A 17,145-nucleotide genomic window follows, 5' to 3' on the forward strand; every position below is an offset into this window, starting at 1 on the left:
TGCCATCTGCTCTCAACCTTGCTTCCTCAGCCTATGTGCTCTGGCACCATCAGGTCTGTGAGCGGGAGGGGTGGTAGTGTGGAAGAAAAAGAGCTCAGTTACGCCTTCCCCCCCAGGCTGCCACAGCACTGACACAGGTCTGCCGTGGTGACAGGCTGGCTGGGGCCACGAGGGGAGACGATTTAAATCTGAGCTGGAACTTAAAAATGATTTCTCCCTTTTCAAGCATTTAAGCTACCCGAAAGATTAATGCCCTGGGTTTCCTTTAGCATTATTTCTCCTTGACAGCTCATCAAAATAATTTTCCAATGCTTTTCTTATCCCCACAACTTGAGGTTGATCTTCTAAGAGTAAAATCATCTCCAATTTAATCTTGAATCTGTTCAAGTCAGCTCTCATTAGCAATTTCCCTGGGTTATAAATACTGAATGCCTTGAAATCAGTTTTGCTGCCAGTCATTCATGGGAAAAGGGGCAGGGTCAAATGACCCAGAGGTCATTTAAAATGGATTCTAGTTTGCCGTAAACCGTGGTTTGCTATCACGCTGTACCGTAATGTCGGATAGCATGCATTACCATCTATTCAGCCATCTGTAGGTTTTCCCCTAACAAGCACACCGTCTTCCTCTTTGGCCTTTTCAGTTCCCGAAGGTATTGGTGGTATACACTTTGGCTTCAGAACTCACCCTGTGGGAACAAGTTCTGCATTGAGAATTCCCCGGAGTACAGACCATATGTGTGAGCTTTTCTAGCACTTAAATATTAACACGTTTCACAACTAATTTACAGTTGGCTTGCACTTTTACTGGCTAAAGTCAGGCCCATTCACATTCTGGTTGTTATTCGTGGTAAGTGTGAGCTACACAGGACAAAGAACATTTCTCCCTTTATAAGCCTCTAACAACACTACATACTTTAAAATGACTAGAGTTTTGTTAAGTCAATTACTATAATTCAAAATTCGGTAAGTTGAAAACTTAATGCATTCCCAGAAACTCCTGCAACTGAAATTTTAATGCATTTCTGAAACTGTCTTGGGAGATAATAAATTAAAATCCTTGCTTGAAGGGTCAGCACTTTTTTTTCTTTGTTGAGACAGTCTGTAGCCCTGGCTGGCCTGGAACTGTGGAGATGAAGCTGGCCTTGAAGTCACAGGAATCCCTCTGCCTCTGCTGCCTCTGTGCTGGCTGGGTTTAAAGGCATGCACCACCACACCTGGCATCATCTTATTTGCTGATGCTGGATTCTCACTTTTTAAAATGAATTTTATTTTTTTACTAAACTATAATATCATTGTTTTTTTCTCTATAAATATAACACTGATTTAGCGGAGCAAATAGAAAGCATTATCAGCAGCACAGCAACGTCTTCAAATACTAAAAGCTAAAGCTTCTTGATTGCTTTAGAATCACTGTCACTTTTATGGGATAAACTAAAAACAAAAGAAAAACAAAGTGAAAGCCACTTTTCCTAAATGTTTGAGAAATGAGGGGAAAAGACTTCAAACCAATAATGTCCAAATTTACCAGGGTACGATGTAAGAAAATATATTTATTTTTTTCCATGACAATACTATGATAAAATTGTTAAATACATGCATGTTTTAAAAACAGACATAGGTAACATCTTTATATAATTAACAGCCAAGCGATACTAGTTTTATATTTGCAGTGTCTTAGTAAGAGGTTATTTACATAATCTATTTTCTTGTGATAATCATGTTTCCCAAAAGATATGGAAGCTAAATTCTGAAATTATGATACAAAATGTTCAGATTTTCCATCTAACAGCAACACAATATCCAAAATTCCACAAGGCTGGAAATACTTAAGTTGTCAATCTCTGTGAGTATTGTTTTATTACAAACTCAACTCAGAATCCTGTGAGTCAGAGTGAATTGCAGAGCAATCTCATTTACTTTCTGTGTATAAGATTCCTTATAGGACCAAACATGATTTTAGGTATTGCACATCATAACCGATCATTTGTGTTAGCACAAAAAAATTCTGTAGTGGTAATATTTTTTACAAGAAATGGAAAAGGGAAAAGTTATGGAAACTGCAATGTCTATCTTTCAGCTACATGTACACACCTGACCAAACAAAGTTAGTAAACAGTAGCTAGTATTTATAAGAACCTAAAAATATTTAACATAATACCATCTTTAAAACAACATTCATTCTACAAACCTTATAAAAGACAAAAACTTAGATCTGTTCACAGTATGTGTATTTTGTAAACAGTAATGCACTGTAATGCAAATCTGAAAGGAAAAATGGCAATTTCTTAGTGTTAAAGGGAAGGTGGGTGGCTTGGGGTCTGCTAATGGAAGAGTTGATAAAAGTAATTTGAAAAAACTTTTACTAGGAACACTGAGTATTTTTAGATATTGAGATTTTTAGGTGTCACCTTTGAACTTGCCCGTAAGTTGGTGTCATCTCAGACTCAGCATATCTATCTCTCGATCCAGAACAATCTTTTCAGAGCAGCTCTGAATAGAAGTGTGTTTCAGCAGTTGTGTCCTGGAATATCCTAGAAGATCTACCCCACCACAGGAGTTAGCCGGGGTTTGCTCCTCAGTGCTTCACTGTGCCACCCATGAAAGGATGCACGGGAAGGGAACCTAAACAGAGGGAATGGGGTGCTCGTGAGTGACCTCTGAGGTAAAGATGGGTGAAAGTATTTGGATCCAACAGCGAGAGTCTCGTCTGAAAACTATCATTCAGCATTCTGTTCTACGACCTCCTGCCAAAGACTAAGACGCCCATGACTTAAGGAAGATGGGATTACCACCTAAGATATTTTTGATCTTTTAAGGGATATGCTACTGGGTCTGGAAGTCAGTTCAGAAGTTGAAACTTCCTATTTAAAATGGAATAATTAAAAATAAAAGAACATGTAAGGAAATACAATAAATTTAAATAGCCAGCCAGTTAGACATATCGAATACTTAGGCCTAAGTACAGCAAAAAGTGAGTAATAGCTTGATTTCCTTTATAGTCCTGATTGTCTCTAATACAAAGGTGATTTGAAGACACATGTGAATGTAATAATATTAATTTTCTTGCATTTTTTTCTCATTTTAAGGTATTTAGTTCCAGCAGCCAGAGAGAAATATAAAATTTTACGGATTTACATTTGTTTAACCTGCAATCAGTTATGGTTTTATTTGTAATAAAAGTATACCACAGTTAGAATTTAAGTTAAGCAAATGCTATTTATACCTTGACTAAAAATCATCATTCATAACACAGGCCGAACAGGTACTATGCTGGTTAAAATAATGGCATCTAGTCATAATCTGAAGCATAGTCATAATTAGAAGCAGGTGTATATTATAGACCAAATGACAACCCCAGAAACTCTAACAAGAAGAAACAAAACCTGGTACTGCTCAGCTTAATGTTACTTTCAGCCCTTTCTGCCTACATTTAGAAAGAATTCCTCTGCATTATGATCGGCATCAATATGATCATGCAATCATTAAGATAAAAGCACTCATTGAAAGGGAGTAAAAATCTAACAGCCCTAGTAAACTACGAGGCTTAAACAGTATGACTAGCACTGGGATAGGATCCATGATTCACGCTAACTGAATTTGAAGGATATTCTAGGGTTATATCTAAAAGATTAAAGTCCTAAAAGTTTGGCCACAAGCTTTTTGTTTTTTTCCTTCTGGATACAAGAGGTTAAGACGAGAGGTATGACAGCATGAAACTGTTTCAGCAGAAAATATCAGGTCAAAGGAAGTGTCTTGACATATCTTACAAAGAGAATGAGTCCTACTAGTCAATCAGGCTCACACATGTTGCTTGCCATAACACAGCCTCGGTTGGTACGAATGCATCTCCAAATTGAGTACTCAGTTAGATAAAAGCAAACTCCGCTCAGTTAAAGGTATGCTGACAGTGTCTAGTGCCACGTTTGGCGAGTGTTCTTGGTTTTCCCTCGTGCTGTGAGGCTGTTTACACAGTATATTAAAATCTTTCGGTCACTTCACATCTATGTGAGCTACAGCTTACTCTACCATCCTTCAAGACAGGTCTGCTGAATCTGTAACACTCTGGAAAGGGACTCCACCAACCACTGAACTTTCACCGTGTGCCTGGCATTAGCAGCTAATGACCTCTTCTCCATACTTCACTTGAGATGCAGAATATTACTTTCAGAATCCTTTAAAAAGGCAGTTCACTAATCTCAAAAAACGGAAAACAGCAAAAATCACCTTACTACAAACAAGCTTTATCAGAGTAAGTGCTGAAGCAGTAAGAAACTTTGAGATAATACTTTCTGCATATTGACATATGAAAGGGTACTTTCATTGAAAAATATCATGACATTGACTTCAAATTCCCGTCGGGAGGAAACATTCTCTAGCCTTTCACAAAATTATGTTTAATTAATACCGAAAGGGCTGTGATACTTGATAAATACAGACAGTATTACTATGTCAGGAGAGATTTCTAACAAGAGTTCAGTTTGCAAGAAGTTCTAAGAATGTGACTTTCTTCCATCATGTCTGAGTGCGATAGTATTGGGGGTTTGGAATGCAATCCATCAAGTTCCATGAACCATGAAAGTAATGCTAATATGAAAAATGAGGCTGACACTTCCTCCCTCAAACTTCCCGATGAATGGCTGCTTCTGTTGCCAGCCGCAAGAACAAAAGCACCTCTATCACACAGCTCAGAAACGCAACCCAGCTGTCCAGATATGCAGGGCTACCATCTCAAATCCAGGGGCCTACAGGTCCAACAAACGGGAGGATTCAGAAGGTATGTGTGTGCTAATTAATGCAGCATACAACTCAAAAAGCCTGGTGAAGTGTTTAAGAACATTTTCAAATTAAATGTTATTGAAAATGGCCACTCATAAGTATTCTGATACCTTCAAGCTCCATCTCTCACAGGGGAGTAAAACTGCCTTGCAGGAAGGCAACTACTTGCCAGAAGGTGACTACTTGTCCTGTATGTGATTCTGTTCAGCACAGAATGGAACCTAATTCTAGATGAGGTGTTTGTAGTTTTCTGGCCAATAACTGGGCTTTTCTTAGGAAGGAACGATTTTTCTCCTTTTCCTAAGGGCTGGGAACAAGTCTAGCCTTCCTTCTTATTGGTCCTCTACTCTCCTTCAGGAAAAACAAATACCCTGACTTCAGAGTATGACCACCATTATGAGACCATGTGCTCATAACGGAGCTTATGACTCCATTGTGAGACCATCTTGTACACATAGAGACGAATGACCCTTGCACTGACACACTCACCGAACTCCTAAACAATGAGATAAGTACTAAGAAGATGGTTAAAAGTGTTCTTTTTCTCCCCTGTCCTCTTCCTGCTTAGGTTCTTCCTATCTGCACAATTCAGTTACTTCTGTTAATGCAGAAGTAACAGTCATGCACAGAGATGCAGCTATCTTCAACTCCATGGGAAAAGACAAGAAAAGCTGCCTTGGCCTCCGCCCTGAGTCACATTCTCCTACAGTAATCCAGGGGAACCCTGCTTCTGGGTAGCTCACTGGTTCTTGAGAACAGAATTCAGAGGCACAGTGAGATGAGCAGCATTCTAAAATTTCTTCACTCTAGACACTTATGTGAAAAGGAGATATTTTAATGACAGGATGAGTCCATTTCTTCTGACCTTTCCCTGTGTTCTCAGATTAATGTTGCTCAGAATGATAAGCTATAACCTTCCCAGACGCTCATCTTAATTAGATTGAATATGAAACTGATAAGCTTCAGTGGGGAACAAGGCATGAGCTGAGGCAAGCAGAGCAGAGCAGTAACAAGATGTGTCAGGGGGAGGAGGTCAGGGCTCAGAGTGGCTGGGTGCAGGGTGAAGACAGGAGCTAAAGAGGGCACAAGGAAGTCAAAAGGAAACTGCAGGTGGCTCTGGTTTGGAGTATTTTTCAGTACTGAAAATTTCTAAGAGCTACTATCTACCTTTTATATTCTATACAAATGCATTTCTAATTGTATTTTATTCCACATACCACCCTATCATGAAGCTCCAGAATGTAGTTGAATCTTAGGATTAAAAACAGGATCATGCATTGACTATTAGATCTTGTCCCTTGTCACTTGTACATTTTTTTTTCTGTATGATTCTTTAAAAGATAAAATAAAAGGCCAGCATGATGCCACACATCTTTAATCTCAGAACTTGGGAGGCCAAAGCAGGCGGATCTCTGTGAGTCTGCGTCCAACCTCATCTCCATCCAGGACAACCAGAGCTACACAGTGAGACCCTAGCTCAAAAAATAAATAAATAAATAAATAAAAGTAAAAGATAAAATATGAACTAAAAGAACAATCCATTATCTGGCAGAAATTTTTTGGGTGGGGGGGGACCTCAGATGCTGGAAACAAAGGTCTTCTGCTCGGGTGTTTCAAACTGTCACATACTTTCGCAACCCAAAGGCAGAACAGACATAGGATGTACATTTTAGGTTTCTACTCTGCTTTTCTAAGAAGCACGTTCGCTGTACACATTGCTGACGAGAAGCCAGGGTGGATGGAGGGTGCTGTGCTCAGGACCTGGCTCTGGCTGCTCCAGAGAGAAGTAATCTTCCTTTAGGTCTAAGCTTAGGGATTTGAAGACCAGATCTGAGAGTCTGGACCACCAACTGCCTGTGGGAGAAGGGGCCGAGACTCACGAGCAACAGAGTAATGTGAGAGTGTGAGAGGCCCCAAAGATCATCGCCAGCTACTGGTCAGGCTTCAGGGCCTATCTTCTCAGGGGGACCGGAACGACAGGGCCAACACGCACCACCGGCTACTTCTTAGTGGTCATCTCACGTGGTGACTCGTCAGTTACATACACTGAATTGGTTCTAATGGAGAGGACACCGTGACATAACACAAAATGAACAGAGGAAACGTGGGTATAGTTCTAGAAATTTCCAGTACTGGGGCAACCAGCTGCACTAATGAAGCTAGCGTGCAAGCTATGTGGTAGCAGAAAGGTTTTCACCCCCCACCAAGGCAGGACGATGGGATTCTGATTTGCGCTGGTCAGTGTCACACCTTTTTTTTTTCCAAGTTTGTAGCCCTGAGACAACTGATAACCATTCTACAGTAGGCACAGGAAGCAGCACACTTTATCACACAGAAGACCAGAGAGCTGCTGCTGCTACACTGAAAACTAGATCCGCTTTCGCAAATGCTGTGGACAGAGACATCATAAAAGTTTTAAAATCTGTGCTTGGTTTTCCTCCAGGCTGCAGTAACTGTCAGGCAAATTAACTTTGTTTTGACTTGGACATTTTTCTCCCTTGCCTGTAAATGCGCTTGCAATTCCATAACATATGAAGATGAGAAAACCATTAGCAACAGAAAAGTTGTGAGATTTGTTTTGTATGTATGTATGTACTAGACAGAGTTCGTCCTTGAGATCCTTCCAGAGGATTCTTTGGCTCAATCAAAAACAGCTTCGAATGGTTGAGTTTCTATGGCTGAGGGCCCTGAGTCACTGCACTTTGGCTTTTGGGGTACATTAAAAGCACATTAACACTTCTCGTGCCGCTTGCCTGGAGTGAAGGTCCCTGGCTGTCAATCAACGTTTGCAGGGTCCCTCCAGGAGTGCTCCAGCTGCTTCGGCGACACCAGCGGTGGCTGATGGCTCATTGAGATGGCAGACTGAAGTGGCTAAGGGTGACCTGGTTAGTCGTTCGGTTTGTTCTGGAAAAAGTTTGTAAAGGACCACCCTCCTCCATTAGATTTGGGAGAGTCTTCTTCTTTAGGAGGAATCAAAAATTGCCTGGAATTGATGGAGCATGGACTTCCGAAAGAGACGACCTCACTGTTGCTGTCTGTGGACCTTGGGGAGTCTGGAGAGACCAAGTTCCAAGTATTTACGTTGGCCTGAGGTCTGTAACCCGCAGTCTTCTCCGCTTCGTCCTCTGCTGTTGTGTCATCGGCAGCGGGACTGATGGGGAGGCGCATCTGTGGCTTGTAGCCCGCCGCCACCACGGGGCCAGTGTCCTGGTCCTCCTCTGGTTTGGCTTGAGGCTGATACATGGATTGCACATCGATGTACACCACCTGGGAAGCCCCTCCTGCCTCCTCTGCTGCTGGGTTTGCTATTTCCTCCTCGATGATGGGTGGGCAGTAAGACACGGCTGCGTGGTTCTCCGGCTCGGCCTCCGAGATCTCCCCAGGACGCTCTGCCACCGGGGAAATTAGTTCTGTATCTTCTATTTTAGGAACTATCGATCGAGATTCCAGAACTTCGACATTGTTTGGGGTGCAGGGATTCATTTCCAATGTTTTAAGAGCACTGCTTCCCTGGAAATGAATTTGGAACAGTGGTTAAAACAACACGGTATGGCCCTGAGGGGCCCTTCCTCCCCCCCCCCAACATCTGTTTATAAACATTTGCTTCTGCAGCTCTGGAGTTCACATCCCGAGCAGAGCTCCTTTTTTTTTTTCTTTACGTCAATATTTTCCTTACTATTAATAGCAGTGACAAAAGCATGATGTAAACACAGAAGATGAAGAACGCTGCCCGTTCAACCCAGCTGAAGCATGCTCCGTTCCCCATGCTTTCTTCCTTAGGCCATCACCTACAGCTCACAGGCTTCTCACAAAAGACAGAAGCAAGGAGCTCTCTTGTCCTCAGAGACAAACACAGGGAAGGAAGAATTACCTCGCACACGCTCTTCTGAAACTGTAGCGCTTTACAGTTTTCTGGATTGGGAATATCAGGATAGAATGTTTCCTTAATCCTTCAAATGAAGAATAAACTAGATTTAATAAGTAGCAAGCATCGATCACATAACAAAATGAAGACGTCATCTGGCTTGGCTGAAAACTTTCTGTGACAATGTCAGTGAGCATCTGAGGCACAAATGTACACACTTTACCATGGGGCTACACACTAGAGTTTCTGACACAGGGCTCTAGTGTGAACGCTGCAAACCAGCACTCTATGCTCAAGCTACGAGGCCTTATTTGGCTCCAGGAAATGAAAATAAATAATTCACAGTGATGGCTGTGTTCACGTCTCCTATGGAATATAGCCAGATTTTCGCTGCAAACTGGACCAAGCAGGGCCAGTTACTCAGGGAGCCTGTCTGCATACGCAGCCCCTGGATCATCACGGCGTCTGGACTGCACAAGGAACATGGACGTTCTCGAGGACAGTGGGCGAGTCCAGTGAGCAGGACATTAGAATAATTCCATTTTCGTGTGTGTTTGTGTGTGCGCGCGCCTTTTCTGGTTCTTTCTCTTTGGAGGCAGTCTCACTATGGTAGCAGAGGCTGACCTTGAACTTGTGGTACCTCCTCCCCTGCCTCAGGCCCCAGTGCTGAGATTACAGACATGAGTCACCACGCCAGGTTGAAAAATAACAGAAAACATTAAAGGTGACAGCCATGAGGGGCAAGGAAACTGCCTGCTGAGTTGCAGAAAGAAAGAAAGAAAGAAAGAAAGAAAGAAAGAAAGAAAGAAAGAAAGAAAGAAGCTACAAATCTCAAAATCAGTGAAAAGAGCTGTTCAACATCGTATATTTTTATACTTAAAACTACTGAAGACCCTAGTGTTTGGAATACCTCAAGGACAGTGACTATGCTGACATGAGTCTCAAGGTTCCAGCTTCCAGGTGTCTTTTTTTGTTTTTTGGTACTCAAATAGTGGCTTTAAAGTTGGAATTAGTTGCCAAAATAGGTTATTCTATTTGCAAGTGTTACTCTTTTCATTTAGAAGCCAAGATTGTCAGAACATATTCGCTTCTGTCACACACAATGGCATTTTAAAGAAAGTGAAGTTCTTTCTGTGATGACTGCAGCCTTTCGTCCCATCCAGGCAAGGACAGCTCCTGGCAGTCAGCTCAGAGAACACTGAGCCCCTGTCCACTTCAGCCCCACACTGTTCCCCCGAGCCCCTGTCCACCTCTCTCTCTCACTTAACCTAATTATACAGCGCCTCCAGCCTCAGAGCCTCGCTGAAACCTCTCTCTAGAATGTTTTTTCTTCTGTCACCCTTCAGGGTTGTCCCCAGGTAGCCTTGCTGCTCACCTCTACCTTCCCTGGCCCCATGTTCCTCTCTTGCTGGGTGTCCACTCACACTCCATAAGCACATGCTTACAGATGGTCATGCTTTCCTGGCCCTCTCCCTCACCGTGCTGTGAGATTCATGGACCAGGCTTGCTTTATTCACAACTCTAGACCCTTTCTCACAGAAGGCGCATTCATATGTGATAAGCAAATGAACAAAAGAACCAATCCTAATGTGTCATCATGTGCAATCTTAATCATTAATTAAGATTAACCATTTAATCTTGCAGATAGCCATTGTCGATTTATGTGTGAAAATATCTGAACCAAATATGCCATTACGATAAACCATTAGTACAGAGAGTAGGGAGAATGTATACTTTTACTCTATGAGCTATTAAATGTTTTCAATAAAGTGTCATACTCATACTTGATGTTGAAGATCAACATTCTAAGAAAAAAGCATATTTGACTAGTTTGCACAACATGACTGAATCATGAAACTTGTAAAAACAAAACAGGGTGAACGCACAGGTACCATTACCATTCTCGCTTCCGGTAGCAAAGGATGCTTGTTACCACTCCAACAATGACAGCCACAGCCACTGGGATGAGGATAGCAATAATCAGTCCCACGGCTGAAAAGAAACAGTTACCAATACTGTTAATCTCCCCTGGAAGGACTGAGTTCAGAATAAACTGAAACTAGAAGACATTTATTATTTGAAGAGAAAAAAAAATCTAACTGACTCAGGGACACTGAAAAATGAGCAGAATTACTCAGTCCTGCCACTGGTGACAGGTGGGCCAGATGTTTCTGGTTTGAGGTGGGAAGGACTGTTCTGTGCGACGTGGGAGGGAGGCTTAGCCACATCCTGGTCTCTACCCATGAGACACCAGCTGCCCTCTGGTTATAACAGTCAAAAGCATCACCAGGCATTGCCAGGTTGTCTTCCATGGGGCAAAATCACGTCCTGTGGAAATACTGCTCTACTGTACCACAGCCTCATGGCCCTGTACTCCAGACCTGGACATGAACTCCATCCTGGCAGAGGAGAAGCCTGAGGCCAAATCGAAGCTGTCTCAGGTGAAGGACAGAGGAGGCTACCACCGTCATCTACTGCTACCTCAGATTCACCAGTGTGGTGTTTTACTAAAGTCTAGATAATGTTTCTTACACATTTCCCTAGACATATTCAAATCAAACTAGTGTGGAAAATATTTAAACTGGATTTTGGGAAAAAAAAAAAATGACTGCATTTAGGATTGTAGATTTTGGGTGCAGCCTGAAGTTCATTTCTTACATACCCATCAGGAAGTAGCCTGAAGTAACTGACAAGGAAAACAAAACAAAGTCCTCTCATAGCCTTTTAACACTTCGCTCTTTCTGACAGAAAAATGCAATGAACTATGAAGCCTCAGAGCAGTGGTTCTCAACCTGTGGACCTCGACCCTTTTGACAAACTGTCTCCAAAAATATTTACACTAGGACATTTACATTATGAGTCATAACAGTCATAACAGCCAATAAAATAATTTCATGGTCGGGGGTCACCACAACACAAAGAACTGTATTAAAGGGTCACAGCATTAAGAAGGCTGAGAGCCACTGGCATAGACGTGGAACAAAGGTGCCTGCATGGTCCCCAGCATGGTCCCCAGCTGCTGGCAGAGGTTTCTCTAGGGCAGGGCTGCACTTACAGTTCTCCTTGGTCACCACAAACATGCTTTTCTCTGGGCCCAGGCCGCCATGTGTGTAGGCTCGCAGCACTAGATGGTAACTGGTTTTCCCTTGGAGATCGGCAATCCTCAGCGTCTTCTGGGATGTGTCAGTGATATTCTTTAGCTTGATGTCAGAATGTCCTAAGGGAAAAATATTCTAACTCATCCTAAGGTCACTTTAAACATTTGGACCTGCAGCCAGCCACCCTTAGCAAAACAAGTCTGGCAGCTGGCCACACCCAGCCAAGGATCTGGGGCCACATTCAAGTTCTTACACCCCCCACCCCATCTAAACCCCAGCTTCTCTGACTCTGCCAAGGAACAGCATGGCTGGGCTCCAGTGTCCTGTAAAGTTTCCATGCATATTTGTTAGAACAATGTCTGGCACACAGCAGGCAACCCATAAAAGTCACTTCCCTGTCTGTGACTAAGGGAAAGCCCTGAAATGGGAACAGCGGTAGAGGCTGGACAGGGCAAAGGTGCTGAGCAGTAGCCATGACCTCAGTCCTTAATGGAGGGACCCGTGTGGTGGGGATTCTCAAGCAAGACACTCCGAGGACTCCTTTGGGTCACTTCAAAGGGCAGGGTGAAGACTGTTTAACTGTTTTGTTCATAAAAGTCTCAAACAAAATAGCGCAGGATGAGGATTTACAGAGCCAAGCAGTAATAAACTGTGGTTAACAAAGGAAGGGGTTTCCTTCTGGGCTCCCCTCCACAGCCACTTCAAAATCAGAGACTGCTTCTTTGAGAGTTCACCTGGATTTCAAAACAGCGAGCTTAGGTGGCCAGTTCTTTAGCGTTCACATTTCAGACACATTTCAGTCTATTCGTGTTCGAAAAGGATGGATGAGGATTCAGCTCTAGACTGTCCTTGCTCCTCCCCCACCACATCACTCACATGGAAACATCGCCACACTGGGTGGCTGAACTCAGTGCTCGCATTGCTATGATCACACTTATACTGGTGACTGATTATAAAAAAAAAAAAAAAAAAAAAAAAAGACCTGCTTGGTATATTTCCACTCTTTTCCTGTTTAAATTGCCCTTAATTTTCTGCCCTTAATTTTCTTAAAATTTCTATGTACTAATTTTTCAGTTCTTCCCTCATACTCAGTGTGCTGTGCAGCCCCACAGTCTCCTGCTTTCTCCCAGTGGGGCCACTTCGCTGGACACCCTGCCCCATGCTGCCCATCCGGGTGCTGCTCGTGTCTTTTCCACACTGGAAAAAAAAGGCCTTCTTTCTTCTAGCAGATTCCAGAGAAAGGCGGAACAGCAAAAGGAGTCGCTTGTAGCCTTGCATGCCTAGAAAGTCCTCGTTCTGTTCTGCTACTGACCAGCACAGTGGCAGAGCGCATAACTGTAGGCTGAAGATGCAGTTGCTCAGTAGTTTAAAGACATTTCTGTGGTATGTGCTAGGATCTGTTGGCGGAAGTCTGTCAACATTGTGATTGCTGCTTATAACTGGGGTGCTGAACCCATTCTTTGTATTCTTGTTTTCCTTCCCTGCCTCTTTAGTTATCAAATATAAAAGCTCAACCATGCAACCCTAGGAAGAAGTGGCCACCGTTCTGAGAGGCTTATAATGAAAGGAGTCAAAGTAAACAACTTTGACTTTTAAAGAATTTACATGCTATTTATCGTATGCCTTTTCAGACAGTTTTGAAAATATTGTTTGGATGTGCAGCAGCCTTTTCTTTCCCTTATTTTACGGCTAGTGAAAGTCTTTTTCTTTCTATGTATTTTAGCACTATAATCAAAGCAGTCATTTACTCACTTGTGTCGAAACTCCTCGTCTTAGGTGTATCTCTCTCTCCTTTCTGAAAGTAAAACAAATACCCCCTTAAAAAGCCTCGTAGCTCTTCCACGGGGATGTCTTCCCACTTTACTAATATTGAATCTGCAGATGTTTCTTCCACGGTAAAATTTGGTGCAACAACTGGAGCTGTCAAAAGAAAAGAAATCAATTGCTGAAGGGCAGTGCAGTAACAGCTTAGGAAGTTTCGGCCTCAGAAGCACCGAATCTTGGAATTAAACTGCATTCTCTACTTAGCCATGAACTCCTCCTCTGACTGAGCAACACTTCTAAACAAGCACCCTGGCGGAGCTCAGGAAGGAACCACAGCCTTCACACAAAACAGGCATCTAGGGCAAAGGCTGTGCTGCATCTTTAAGGGACCACTCACACACACTTACACACATTCCCCTCTGTGGTCAGTCCAAGTTTTTAACTTTCTGTAAACACAAATCAAGTATTTTTGACAGCCTGGTTTAACTTTCCCAATGTCAATACTAAAACTGTGAACTAAACCAGTAGATGGGAATAAGTGATTTAAATATTTAAATTTGTGATAGAAATTATTTTATCTTCTTTGATCTAAACAACTAAATTTAATATGTTTTGGAGATTAACTCTTGCTATTTGCTTATTTGTAATTTCTTGTGTTAGCCGAACTTTAAAAATAATTTACCCATCGAACTTACCTAATTCTTCTATATATCCAGTTATAGAACGTAACAGTTGATATCCCTGATTAGTGCACCCATATAGGTAAAAATTATATCTTACTCCTGGCTGAAATTCATCTGCAGGATGAACAAATCAGTGAACTTTATAAGTATATGTAGGTAAGCAAGGATATTTATTTTAGAAGCATAAAATTTATAACACTAAAATTTCAAAAGCTAACTGCAAACTGATTTTTTTTATAAAAGCACATTGATTTTTTTTTTCAAAATTGGTAAACACTTAGGAGTATTAAGCAAAACTTGAACACCTTTGCTTCTATAATCAAAAGCTCCGAGATTACAGGATGACATTTCTTTGGAGAGAAAAGAAGGTGATTGAGGTTGACATCTTGTTCTGCCCATCAAATGCCACTCGGTCAGTTCACAGCATGGTCAGTGTACTAATAAACGCTTTCCCTTTCCTATGTGCCACCATTTCTGGCCTGGAAGGAAACGTCATTCTCCTGTATTCCCAGAGCATGAGAGACCCCACTCTAGCTGGAAGCTTCAGGGGCAAAGGAGCCATGCCTTCAGAGCTTGTTTCTGTTCGTGACGCTCGCTGAGCAAGACACACAGGAAGTATCATTTTTTTTATTCATTGTTCAGCGTAGCCCACAAAGCAGTGAGTTTCATCTTGGCATCCTCACAGTATACTCCTTACACTTTGCTCTCTTGACCACTCCCCCTTACTTGCTCCCCCCCCCACTTTTCTCTTTGATTCTCTTCAAATCATGAAGCACCTTTTAATGTCTCATCAACTACTTGCCTCAATGAAACACGTAAGACATGAGAAACACAGAAATGCACAAAGGTAAATAGAGACAAAGCCCCAGTTTTCCTTTAGACCACGTGACTTTTGAGGCTGACCACCTCACGCTGACCTATGGAGTTTGGGTCTTTGTCAGAAGTGTTTTTCCCTTGTTGTTTCATCTTTGACATAACTTTTATTCCTACTGAAGTCTATTTTATCAATACGCCAACCTTAACCCTCATTTGCTATTTATAATATCCAGAGTACAAACAATGTTGTAAAGAGCATTGTCAGAGCTGGGTGTGCTGAAGCACACCTTTAGTTTCCGCAGAAGCAGGCGGATCTTTGAGTTTGAGGATCCACCTCAAAAAACAAAAACCACAATTATTCAAACACAAATCTACGCCACTCTCTGTGGTGACGAGATTCCTGGACAGGGATGTCCGGCTCCAAGGGTTAGGGTCGTTTCCATAAACATGCCACAGCCACGTCAAATCAAAGGTCATGATGCGTGGCTTTTCAAAGCTCCTCAAGAACTCAGAGAGCCACGAAGTCTTACCAGACTCCACGGTAGTCTCAGTGTTGTCGGAAGGAACTTTTATCCAGTCCATGAGGCAGGGCTCAGAGTGGGAGGAGTTGCACCATTTAATTACGTAGTCACAAGTCATGTTGGGGTCGTGATGCCAGGTGAGGACGATCCTCTTTCCTATTCCAACAGCTTGCTCCACTGTGATGTTATCTTTAGCAAGAAAAGAGTGGTATTTTACTGGCGGTTGAGGTGGTACCAGAAGGCAAGCCTCACGAAAATGGACAGTGGTTACAAGATTTCCCTGTCCACACATTTTAAAATAGTAGTGAACTAAATAGCAATGTTTAGGGGAAAAAAAGTGACTCGGTGTTATCTCTTATTGGAATAACTATAGCACTTACTTTTATCTAGAAAATAAATCACACGGAAGCTCTGGAGAGAATATAAACACTTCTAGAACCAGGTAGGCACATAGTGGGGGCGAGGTGGACACTGGAGTGAGGACCCTTGAGTGTACAGCATGGCCACATGAAATAAGAAAAGGAGACAGGAGGCTGGGGAAGGGCCAGAGGACAGCTAACCCTTGCTCGCACTATCCATGGTGAGCAGAGCTCAATGGGAAAAGGAATCGCATAGAGCAGAGGAGCATCCAAAAATGGAAAAGCTGAGCATCTGCTTTCCAGGACTCCTACATCCCAGACCCAAACTGCTGGCCTGTGGGGACTGTCTGGAGGTAGTGCAGAGAATAAAGAATGGCTGATACAGCAAAGCCGTGAGGTGGGATGGCCAGTGTGGGCAGAGGCGTTTTCCGTGAGATACTGGAGGGGGGTGGGGGTGCACACACACTGGGGCATGAGAGCTGGTACTGTGTCTGTGGGAGGTTCACTTTCCAGGTCTGCTAGATCTGGGCCAAAGGGTAAGTGAGGATGGAGGTGAGTTGGGAGGGACCAGAGTGGTAGCCCAGTATGGCCAAGAAAGAGAAGCAAGTTTCCCACGGGAACAGGAGAAAACAGTGACTTCTCCAACTAATCTATACCTCACTGTTTGGTAAAAAATTAAAAAAATAAAGTAAAATAAAAATAAAAAGCCACCCATAGAAGGATTTCCAAATAAATGTGGGTTCATGATATAGCTACTCCTCGACACCAGGCGAGCACCTGGCTTAGAATACAGAAGGCTTTGGACGTAAGACAGCTTTCTGGCTCAACGTGGTTACAAAGCCTCAGTGTGAACTGCAGCTCAGGGTACACATCCTCTGGCTCTCGGAGTGAGAGCTGTGGGCTGGATGCAACTGTGAGAGCTAAGAACGAAGTCAGATCTGTGAATCAGGGACACACAAAACAGGCAGGATCAGAGTGCTCGGTTCAAAAGCAATACCACACAGCTGCAGTCTGCAAAAGGATGGACAGCTCCCAAATGGGGGGTCGCTATGACTCCTTGCTCTGCCCCTGCTGTCTGCACACGCCACACTGTCCTAGGCTTATGGATGTGCTGCAGTCTGGGGGTGTCTGAAACAACCCTGCTACATTCCTGCCTTGAAATTCTGTGTCCAACGCCTAGGACAAAGCAGTGAACTGGGTCAGTACCAAGAAACAAGAAACCACCACAGTAGGGCACCGAGAGATGCTCAGGGGACTTGGTGA

At 42.9% G+C, this 17,145-nt stretch overlaps 1 protein-coding gene across 1 annotated transcript in view; it reads right to left on the minus strand.

Moving 5' to 3' along the window:
- Nucleotides 1-1,530: 1,530 nt before the first annotated feature.
- Nucleotides 1,531-17,145, minus strand: part of Lifr (LIF receptor subunit alpha) — a 63,181-nt gene continuing 47,566 nt past the window's right edge. Inside the window, exons 14-20 of the mRNA XM_021652075.2 lie at nucleotides 15,533-15,712; nucleotides 14,199-14,300; nucleotides 13,492-13,659; nucleotides 11,697-11,858; nucleotides 10,540-10,633; nucleotides 8,648-8,726; nucleotides 1,531-8,286 (exon numbers count right to left, since the gene is read on the minus strand). Of these exons, the coding sequence (XP_021507750.1) occupies nucleotides 7,663-8,286; nucleotides 8,648-8,726; nucleotides 10,540-10,633; nucleotides 11,697-11,858; nucleotides 13,492-13,659; nucleotides 14,199-14,300; nucleotides 15,533-15,712 (1,409 nt within the window). The 3' untranslated portion in view covers nucleotides 1,531-7,662. The remainder of the gene's footprint in view (nucleotides 8,287-8,647; nucleotides 8,727-10,539; nucleotides 10,634-11,696; nucleotides 11,859-13,491; nucleotides 13,660-14,198; nucleotides 14,301-15,532; nucleotides 15,713-17,145) is intronic.

This window comes from Meriones unguiculatus, chromosome 3 (genome assembly GCF_030254825.1).
Source record: "Meriones unguiculatus strain TT.TT164.6M chromosome 3, Bangor_MerUng_6.1, whole genome shotgun sequence".
Lineage (NCBI taxonomy): Eukaryota > Metazoa > Chordata > Mammalia > Rodentia > Muridae > Meriones > Meriones unguiculatus.